Source organism: Epinephelus lanceolatus, chromosome 10, assembly GCF_041903045.1.
Source record: "Epinephelus lanceolatus isolate andai-2023 chromosome 10, ASM4190304v1, whole genome shotgun sequence".
Classification (NCBI taxonomy): Eukaryota; Metazoa; Chordata; class Actinopteri; order Perciformes; family Serranidae; genus Epinephelus; species Epinephelus lanceolatus.
Window position 1 is genome coordinate 25,009,301 of NC_135743.1, and position 10,764 is coordinate 25,020,064.

Below are 10,764 nucleotides of genomic sequence, written 5' to 3' on the forward strand. Positions count from 1 at the left end.
ACTAATTATTTACTGCCGTCTGGTTATATGGCAGCACTGAACCAGGAGCGCAGATTGCTTTGTTCTTCTTCAGAGGCTACTTTACTGAGTCAAACGGTTAAAATGCTGCGTTCAAACACCTTTTATAGTTAAAACCAACAGAAGTATCTTGTCTGTGACACACCTTCATCACTTTAATTAAACAAGTGCAAACGCTGCCACCTGCTGGTGAAACGCAGGCAACAACAAAAACACAGCACGCAACTGTTCTGTGTATCATTTATTGTATGACAAACACAATTAGGCCACACAAGTGGCACCCGAAACACCGCGGCGTTGTTGACACACAAACGCACCACTGGAGAGAACGTCTGTTAAAACACGTCCATGACTTCATTTAGGATAAAAACACATTAGTGAAGGTTTCAGTCTTGCAGCATATGAGGCACTATGGCTCTGAGGTAACTCTAACCAAGCCGTGCCTCGCACATAAGAGCAGTTTGACCGATTTACACATCGCGTGCGAACTAACCGCTTCTCGTGACAGCGGGACAGATGCTTCTCAGGCAAATGCTGCCTTCACTGCAGGAAGTGTAACGAAGCAGCACGGCGCATGCTCTCGTGCCTCTCTGCCAAGCGGAGGATGAACTATCCGCTGCTGTAAAACGGTGAGTAAAACTATTACAGTGATCTTTAAAGTAGCAGGTTGTGTGTTTTGGGAGTTTTAGGGGTAGACCCGGTGGGTTTTTCTGCACCCTCTGTGGGACAGGAGCGCGCCGTCGCACCGTTGTTGTCCGGGGTGTGCGTGCTGCCGCACCGACAGACGTCAGTTTGAGTGGGTGAAGGAGGGTGAGAAAGGCACGCAACTGTCCGTGTAGGAGTTAGTTATCCAACAGGGGCGACTTAATACAGTGTGGAATATGTTGATAAATGTAATGTAGTCTGCTCTTCACTGCACTGAAGGTTGTTTTGTTTCTTTACTATGGAATTAACCTCACAGACAGTTTGTTCATGTCTCCTTTATTCCTCTCTGTGCTGCTATTGTCGCCAAGTGAATGTAACGCCTCAGCTGCTGCTTGTGGAGGACTGAAAGAATATTTTGGACAGCAGAGAATAAACGCAGCAACAATTTCTTATTTGATATTCTGTAATCATTTAAGGATATCATATTTCTTTTCCTCCATTTTCTAATGCTCATAGACAGTAGTTCAGTGGACACTTTAATGACATTTGACCCATCTAAATTTAGTTTATGACATCTATATTTCCAGTAATTAAGGATCTTATCCTTCATAATGTAAGTGTAACCTTTTTAGAAACTGTACAGGATTAGCTCCATACTTGACATCATGACTGCAGTCACAAAAAATAGCTGACTCTGGAGAGTGATGTCAAGTGGGATTTAACAATTTGCTAATAATTTCAACAGGTCTTTTATTGGTAACATACTTGTGACTAAATAAAAGGCCCAAATGCCACAAGGTTGGACAAACAAACAAAGTGCTGATATGATTTAATTTGAGAATTTTACTCCAATATATATGTTCACTGCTGCACCATTTTTACACTTCTGACCTCACACCCCAGGTTGTAGTCAAACCTATAAGCTTTTGTCCCATCATCAAGGACATTCATGTACATCCTCAACGGCACTTTAAGCACCAAGGCCTGCCCATGCAAGGATTATGTCATTTTAAGCCCAGTATGGATTCATTTCCATGACAGTTGCATGCCAGAAAAGACAGTTGGGGGGGAGGCTTTCATTGACTTGTGTGTGTATTAAATGGCATCACTGCATGCATGTGTGTGTGTGATCTGGATGCTAACATGCGTGCTTGGCCTTCCCTGCGTGCAGCTCTGTGGGGAGGGGGTGATGGCGGGTGCTGAGGTCACCGTGTCTTCAGGGGATCTCATGACGGTGAAGGAGGAGGAAGGGGAGTCCAGTGGCAACAACCATAAGACTCAAGTCATCCTGCACCTGCAGCCCATCCTGCACGGGTAACGTGGCTTATATCATGAAAGGGCCAAGTGATGTTTTGCATTTGCTGTGAGACACAATAGAGAGGCTAATGTAAATGTATAGACAGATTTTTATCATGATATTTTTTCTTTAGGAAATTTTATAGCATAATTCTACATCACTGCTACTGATTCCAGGCTTAAGTCAAAGAATACATTATACTGAGAATGTTAAAAGCACTTAATATTCTTAAAGCACTTAAAGTAAGAGCACTTAAATTTCTTAAAAAAAGGGTAAATATATAAAAGCTATGCTGTTAAATTCAGAACCCTCAGCTTGCATGAAATGATTATTCTGTTAAATGTGTGAGTTCTGTCGCCCTCTGCAGGATAAACGACGACATTGCTGACACTGGCACGACAGTCTTGGCCATAGAGACGCATCATGGTACGTGACACAGAGACGTTTCCCTTCACTAGAATGGGAATAGATGAGATTTTATTGATATCAATGCCATTATCTAGTCTGCTTATTGGTCCGATTCATTATTGATTGCCTTATTGATTCCTGATCAATTTACTGTGTGGAAAAAAAATAGGCCAACACAGGTTTTCAGCATCAACACAGCTGTTTGAGTCTGACTACAGTAAAGATGAAATGAGAGATTATTTGTACAGCATTCATTTTCATTTCGATTTTTTCAGTCAAAGGAAAAATCTGTTTTAATGTTGTTATTACATAGAATATTTACTCCTGGCTTAGTTTGGAAGCTGTGGCACTCATGTAGAGTGTCAAATAAATGGCTTTCCCGGGATTTCTTAGGAATTTAAAAAATATGTTTCAGTATGTTGCTGGTATTTCCACCCTGACTTGAAACTGTTATTTAACAGATGTTACAAGCAGCACTGTTGTCATCTTTATTTGTGAAATGAAGCCACGCTTTGGACCGTTTCTTCGTCTCGCCGTGACTTGTTCTTGTGCAGGTTTACAGCAGTCTAGACACATGAGCTTGACGTCATTGTTTTGCATTGCATAACTGTCAGAAAAACATGCCGACATCGATAAAAGGAATTGATATACTTGGTGGCATGTGATTCCAGTGGATCAAACAATTTGAAACCTGTTCTCAATTCCCATCCCGACCCCTCGCCCCTTACATTGAACTACAACAGGAGGGTATTCCTGTGAACATTATGCATTAAGCAATCCTACTTTGCTGATACAGTATGCGAAGTTATACTCTGATTAATGAATGCATTGCTCTGCTGTTGAGTGTATAATACAATTCCACACATTTGCAAGTGTTTTTTTTTTGGCTTGTGATTGATAGAAGACAGTAAAGCAGAAGGAGAGGAGATCGAGTACGGCTACCCCATCACCTGTGGAGACAGCCGTGCGGTTCTACTCTTTAAGAAGTTTGTGTGCCCTGGGATCAACGTCAGATGTGTCAAAGTAAGTTGACTTAGTTAAACCTTCCTCGCACATTTTCCTCACATCCTGTCTGCCATATCTGCCTCATGCCACTCTCCACATACTTATGATAGCTATCATGAGCATACATTTGTGCTGTCTTCCTCTCTTACAGTTTAATGACCAGCTCATCAGTCCCAAGCAGTTTGTCCACCTGGCAGGGAAAGCCACTCTTAAGGACTGGAAACGGGCCATCAGACTGGGAGGGGTAATGCTCAGGTAGACTTGTGGGAAACAAAAAGAAAAAACCACTACGTCTCTGGCTGTCCTCTTCCTCATAGCTGCTGACTGATGCTAACTGTTAATCTGCATGACCTTTAATTACTTTGTTGCACTGGGGTTAAAGTGTCAGACAAACACCTCAATCAAATGAAGTCAACAGCATATCTCATGCATATAATTTGCACTTGCGTGGAGTCTGTCTGCGCTGGGGTTTGCCAGTACATTCCAGAGGTAGTTGGTAAGCAGCATTTTTATGATAGCCGGATCAAATAACACGCAGGCAAGCTGCTGAGTGAAACTTCTCACCCCTTTATCGTGTTTGCACTTGTTCTTGGTGTTACTGTGAGTCAATATACCAACTCAATAGGCAATATCTGCTCTTTTCATCTCCATTCCCCCAGAGGTCAGGCCGATGGGCTTTGTGTCAAACAAACCTCTGGAAAGCCACTGAGACTGTTCAACAAATTCAATCCACACTTTTCTCAGATACTCCGTAGTGTTCTTTTAACTCGTCTCTCCTCCCCTCGCAGGAAAATGATGGACTCCGGCCAGATAGATTTCTACCAGCATGACACGGTGTGCAGCAACACCTGCCGCAGCACTAAATTTGATGTGCTGATCAACAGCACGCGGCTTCCTCCGGGGACCTCGGTGCAGCCAAGCCCGTCATGTCTGGCTCTTGACCTTGTTGGAGGACAGGTGCCTCCCCTGACAGGTAGATTTTAGTTGGCATTTACAGTTTAATGTTTTTTTTCTCCCACATATGCTTCAGCTGCTGTTTTTTTATAACATGATTGAGATGATGCAGACAGAAACCTTCAAAGCCACCTGGATATGATTTCTCTGCCATGGTGAAACATGAATAGTAATTTCTGACACATGCTTTTGGAGCTCAAGGACAATAAAGAATTAGGGAATGAGCATTAAGAGCAGTTAGATACCGTTTAATCAGCGCACCAGTTTCCTTACTGAGCAACCACTGAACAGAAAAATGTAATAATCTCAGAAAAAAACAATTGGATTTCCTTGGCAGTCTTCCCTCTGCCTACTCATGTTCGCTGGTAATATGATATGTTTATGCACTCTATTTACAGTATATCCCTTTTTGTGGTTATTTCAGGGGAGGCTGTACATGATGCAGCAGAGGTAGAGGAGCCTGTGGAGGAGAAGTTCAGTGCAGCAGCAGATTGGAGCCCTGGTGCGGCCCGCGATGTGAATCCCACAACAGCAAACGGACATGCTGCGAAGAGAAAGAGGGCTGACACACCTCCTGGTAAATATAATAAAAGGATATACGAGTGCTTGTTAAACAAACTGAACAGGGTGAGGAGGAGTGGGTGTGCAGGAGAAGACTCAGAGATGGGTGGGCTGACAGGACAAATATTGATTGTTAAAGCTAAATCCATGAACATATGTTTTGACATTTCACAAAACAAGAAGATAAGAACGCTGTCTATACTTTATTTAGCATCCACTGGGTCATGAGTGATACAAATAATTATCATCTAACTGCATTATTTCTGCACAATTATTAGTAGCTGCTTTGAACCGGCAACAGAGGGCTTCATGCATTTACTGATGGACCTGCACTTGCACGCTATCCTCCGACACTGCAAGAAACTCACCTGCAGCTTTTATAGGAGCTGCCACATGGCTTTAAGTTCAGTTTAATGGCTGTGTAATCCAGTGGTATACTGTTAAAGTTCTGCGTTGGCACAAGGAAGTCACGTGTCTCCCCGCCACACGTCTCTCAAGTGATATGCAATGACCTCCACTTTGAACTCATGGAAGATGCATTTGCTTCTGGTATTAACCACTTTGTCAGCTGGTTCAAGGGCAACGTCCTGGAGGTAAATTTGGAAAGTTTATAAGATGCCTTTTTATTATTGGAGGAGACACAGGCTCAGCTCACTGACCTTCAGTCCTCCAGAGGCCACGCTTTCGTGAGCCATGTCCTTTACACTGTCCTTTAAATGAGGCGGATGTTAATTTGCACCAGTGTGTCCTGGTGGATGAAAATGTTAACTGATGAGGAAAAGAAATGCAATGTTCAGACACAAATTATACCCGTCTTTGCATGAATAATAAATGACAAAACAGCAGACAAACAATGACAACTGTGCATATTAAAGAAATACTTCACCCACAAAATGACCATTTGTATATTAATTAGTCACACCGTGTTACCTTGAATTCGTTAATAAAACTTTGTTTTTCTGGCATGCCTCCACAGTGAACAAAGAGTCCAAAAATGGTGGACATGCTTCATTATAATAACCGCAAAACTATATCCAAACAGCCGTTTACAAACTCTCACACAACTTATGCAGTATAAGTCATACGCTCAGTACTTCCCAAATACATGCATTTTCACCAGAACCTTACTATGTAAAACACTTCTGCATAAACAGTCTCACACGGCTCAGCAACTCAGTGCTTCCGCATTTGCACTGCTCATATGTGAAAGTTCTTTAAATGGTAAGGTTTTAGTGAAAAAGCATGTGTTTGGGAAGTACTGAGACCACGACTGGATATATGACACTTGGATTATACTGTACAAGTTGTGTGAGAATTTGTAAACAGATGTTTTAATACAACATATCGTCATACAATGATTTGACGGATAGCCTACAAATTAGTGCCCCAGGAATGACATTTTGCATCTAACGTAGGCTGAGCCCAGCCAGCCTTAGAGGTAGGGTAATGAGCTCGTTAGAGGTGTTCCAGGTACGTCCCAGGTAGGAGGCCCCGGGGTAGATCCTTACATCATGGAGGGATTACATATCTCATCTGTTCTGGGAACACCTTGGGGTCTGCCAGGAGGAGCTGGAAAACGTTGCTGGGTACAGGGACATCTGGGGTGCTTTGCTTGGCCTGCTGCCCCGAGACCCGGCACCGCATAAGCAGATGAAAATGGATGGATGTACTTAATGTAGGTTAGGTTACATAGGTTAGGTTTAGGATAATAAAATGACTGTGGTTAGGTTTAGGAAAAGGAACATGACGCCAAATCTTAGAATAACTCCAAGTTCACTTAATCACCTGTCTCCTGGAGAAAGTCCTGTGTTTTGTGACACATCCACCATCACAGCCTGCCTCCTTATGGGGACTGCTTCCTTCTTTACTGCTGTCAGTGCAGCGGTCACATGATTGCAGCCTTCCTTAATACATGGGTTACACACAAGTTACTGGCCCATGATTATGTAGGATATATACAGATTTTGATGCATTACTTGTTGTAGGAATACATACAAACAGTACTCAAGAACAGCCTTTTTGATGTACTGTAGTTTATGCCGTTGTTAAAGGTGGTCCCCCTTTTCTTCAATTCATTAAGAATGGTCATCGTGGAGGCATGTGAGAAAAGTTTTCTTAACATTAACATAACACAGGCTGAATGATGTACAAATGTTAAAAAGGTGAAATATTCTTTTAACGTCAGCTCTCCTGCAGTCCGTCAGTCCCTTGTGTCTCGCCTGCTGCAGCCACTGCTGCCTGACACCTCTGATACATCGAGCCAGTGAACCTCTGAATCTGCAGTTGTGGGATGTTCTGCCATTCCTGCAGACTGACCTTAAAAAGTTGCTGACCACTAGCAGGCAGCCAGTCACGTCCCTTTATATTACCATCGACGGCATCTGACATTTTTAAGTGCGGCTTTTTCTTGCGGGGACCTAAGCTGTGATTTAAGGGCTTTTAAAGGTGACCTGATTAGGCATTGTTCCAGCTGGACCACAGTCGGTAAAATAGCCTCAAGTAATCTTTTGTGTGAATGGCAAATTGCAGTGCCTCGCTGCACAAGCGCTATTGCTTGTCACAGGGCTTAAAACAAATTGACAACTCTCAGGGAACGTACTCAACCTATAACTATGCTCCTCTATCTCCCCTGAACTGTTTCTTTTCATTAGTGTACATTCCCGACATGGAGGAATACATGAATGTAGCTTCAGATAGCTGTAAATGGGATTTGGAATATTTTCCGTTGGTATATTGCATTTATCTTGACAGACATTTTTAAGCGAACGTGAAAGTGGACGCATTTCTTGCAAGATAAGATATCAAGCACCTCTGACATTTTGTCACTCTAATGTACTCAACTTCTATTTGGATCAGTTTTGTACAGATCCCAAGTTATTTTTCAGTCTCCCTCCAATCTGCCCTGTCCTTCCTCTCCTCTTCCTAGCCCATTTTCCTGCTCTTTTCTTCCTACCTCTATCACCCATTTAACATCCCCTCTCCAAGTGCTGCACCTCTCCCATTTCCTCTATCTCGTTATATCTTTTTTCATTGTTTCTCCAACCCTGACACTTCTTCCTATGTTTCCCCGCCACGATTTATTACTCTCTTTCAAACCTCTAACTCACCTCAAATCTCACTTCCAGACATTTCCCTGCCTCCATACTCCATCTCATTTATCCCACATTCCTTATTTCATTTGCTTCGCCTTTTCTTCCCACTGAGCCCAATCTCTTTTACTGTCCAATTCTACAGCTCTTATAGGAATGCATATATTCTCACAAAACACCTCCATGCCACCACTTTCTCTGTGGTACTTTGTCATTTTAAATGAAAAGACAAACACACTCACAAAGTTCCCCACAAATCATAATAATGTCCCACCTAATTGACCTTCTCTAGATGGAGTATTGAGCCTGTGGAAGGGTGTGGCAGACTCGGGGCTGATGGGCGAGGTCCTGTCCAGTCTCCAGACTGAGTTATTAGCCACTCTGAAAGGAGTGGAGGTTCGCAGTGAGAAGGCCAGCCTGCAGGAGACAGGTGAGTTCCGACTTGCCACTTGACTGTGAAAGGAAATGTTGTGAAATGTCAGTCAAGTTAAAAAGAAAATGGTAATCAAATTTTTAGAATGATTTTTAATAAAGGCTCCACCAGCCAAATCTGGGTTGAGAAAGAAATTCATGGTTATTGATTTTTTAAAAAAGTGGTTTAGAAGTGATGTGAGCACCATTGTGTTATTCATTCGAGCCTTGTGGCTGACTTTTGATGATTTTGTTTTGTCAGATGCCGTCATACTTAATTCCCTGTGTAAGATGTTTGGCCTTTTAGACTCAGTGAAGCAAGCTCTGGACCTGAAGCGCAGCCAGGGTGAAGAAAACAAAATCCATAACAATTTTTATGGTGAGAAAGCTGAAGGCAACATGTGGTACATACAGTGATATTTCCACGGTCTGTAATAACAAATATTCTGTTTTTTTCTTAGTGCTGGATGAGAGTTTGGAGGAGCGAAGGAAGCAGGGTTGTGATAAAAGCACCTCTTACAAAATTCAATCCTTGAAACACCTACGACCTCACCGTCACAACCTGTCAAACAGCCAAACCCACAACATGCTGTCCTCTGTCAAAACAAGCCCAGTGATCCAGCCTCTCTCCGTCACCAGTTTATCTGTCGCACCTTACGCTCAGCTCACCATCAACCCTCAGCTCTTCACCCATTTCTCTACCTCTGCTGGCCAGCGCCACCACGCCGGAGCTGGCAGGATGGACAGGGACACCCATAATACCACGCTGGAGAGGGAGTGTGAGCTTGGTGAGAATCAGGAGAAGCTTCGCAGGCTGGGACAGGCGGGTGTGGAGGGAGAGGACACCTCAGGGATTCACAAAGAGCCTGGACAGAGGACTGTTAAGTTTCAAGGAGACCCTCACCTTAGAAGTGAGGATGTAGACGAGACGAAGAGCTTGCAAGGTATTGAAAAGGTGGTTACAGGAAGAAAGGCGTCAAAGAAACATAAAAGTATGTGAGGGAGAGAGAGATGATCTCAAAGGGAAGCTGGACTAAAATAGGGATTGTGCCTGAAGCCTGAAGACTAAACTTACTTTGTCAAACTGTATTTTTCCTCCCTTTGTATGCTCGTGTATATACTGCGGTTACATCAGTCGGAGTTTCTGCAGCAGTGTTACAAGCACAGATTGGTTCTGGCATTGAGGCTGTCACTGACACTTTCTGGACTTATTGGTTAAATCATTGGTAGGTAGATTTACTTTTAATAATCAATTAATCATTTGAGTCGTTATCTAAGCAATAATCCCCCAAATTCACTGGTCCCAGCTCCTCAGATTGAAATGATGCTGCTTTTCTTAGACTTTGGGTTTTGGAGTATCGGTCGAACTGAATTCGCAATATTTTGCAATATTAATTAATCACTTTGGGCTCTGGGAAATTGCAATGGGCTTTTTTTTTTTTTTTTTTACTATTTTCTGATATTTTATAGACTAGAAGTGATAAATCAGCAATAAATAATTTAACTGATTATAAAATAATGGTTAGTTGCAGACCTAAAATCCAGACTGTGCTCTTGTCTATTGAACATAACACTAGAAACAGTATTCTGTGTCAGTATTTCTAAATTTAGTAAAGATACAGTTCTTAAGATGCCTCTCAGATGTGTGTAAATATAATGTTTGGTTCTATTTATGATCTTTGGTGATAACATTTTCCCCCATCTAGAAGTAGTTTGAATCTTTTGGCGGTCTTTGTGACAATTTTTCCTTCTACTTTTGTAATTAATTTCTTATAACTATTTGTAATGGAACATTTTGTGATTTGCACTTGTGTGTTGAATTTTATATAATTTGGATTTTGTGAAATATGTCTCACTCAGGCTTGTATTTAGGCCCTTGTTATAATGCCTAAGATCTATGCACCGGACACTAACTGTCCTTCCGACAGTAAGAATTATATAATATAAGTACTGTGACTGTTGATGTGCTGTCGCTTTATGCAGGATTTTACTAACATGTGCTGCAAATACATCATCTGGTTAATTTACTTTCCCCCCTCTTTTTTATCATAGAAAAAGCACAACAGAAGAAATATGTGATGAGAGTAGGACACTAATGTCTCAATTTCCTTGTAAAAATGATGAGCACATTTAAATAAAAACCTTTGTTTGATATTTTAACAGAAGATGCTTGTGTTTAAGAGATAACCTTGCCATTTATATATGAACTGTAAAATGCTGGTGTTGACTATCTTTATGACAGTACAGACAGGAAGAGGACTCACTGCAGGAGGCCAATATATTAGACATACAAACCAATTAGTTTTGTTTATTCTTCCACTGACTCACATATTGATGTTAATCTAACAGGTTTTATTTGTCCTCTCATCTTTCTCA

The 10,764-nt window shown here is 41.9% G+C and overlaps 1 protein-coding gene across 2 annotated transcripts; it reads left to right on the plus strand.

Annotated features, from left to right (window-relative positions):
* The first annotated feature begins 205 nt into the window (after positions 1-205).
* On the plus strand, positions 206-10,548 carry LOC117265604 (glucocorticoid modulatory element-binding protein 1-like). 2 transcript variants are annotated; one of them, XM_033640176.2, is made up of 10 exons: positions 206-647; positions 1,835-1,977; positions 2,328-2,386; positions 3,270-3,391; positions 3,525-3,628; positions 4,162-4,346; positions 4,752-4,904; positions 8,270-8,407; positions 8,651-8,767; positions 8,850-10,548. In XM_033640176.2, exons 2-10 carry the CDS (start codon positions 1,853-1,855, stop codon positions 9,386-9,388), a joined length of 1,542 nt encoding a protein of 513 aa, XP_033496067.1. In that variant the 5' UTR covers positions 206-647; positions 1,835-1,852; the 3' UTR covers positions 9,389-10,548. The 2 variants fall into 2 exon arrangements, with proteins under 2 accessions (XP_033496067.1, XP_078027988.1); XM_078171862.1 differs by having other exon boundaries at positions 207-647; positions 3,273-3,391; positions 8,850-9,522.
* Positions 10,549-10,764: the final 216 nt, after the last annotated feature.

Coding starts and splice junctions, on each gene's coding strand:
- LOC117265604 (XM_033640176.2), top strand. CDS start 1,853: ATGGCGGGTGCTGAGGTCACCGTGTCTTCAGGGGATCTCATGACGGTG. Junction 1,978..2,327: donor CTGCAGCCCATCCTGCACGG/GTAACGTGGCTT, acceptor CGCCCTCTGCAG/GATAAACGACGACATTGCTG. Junction 8,408..8,650: donor GGCCAGCCTGCAGGAGACAG/GTGAGTTCCGAC, acceptor TTGTTTTGTCAG/ATGCCGTCATACTTAATTCC.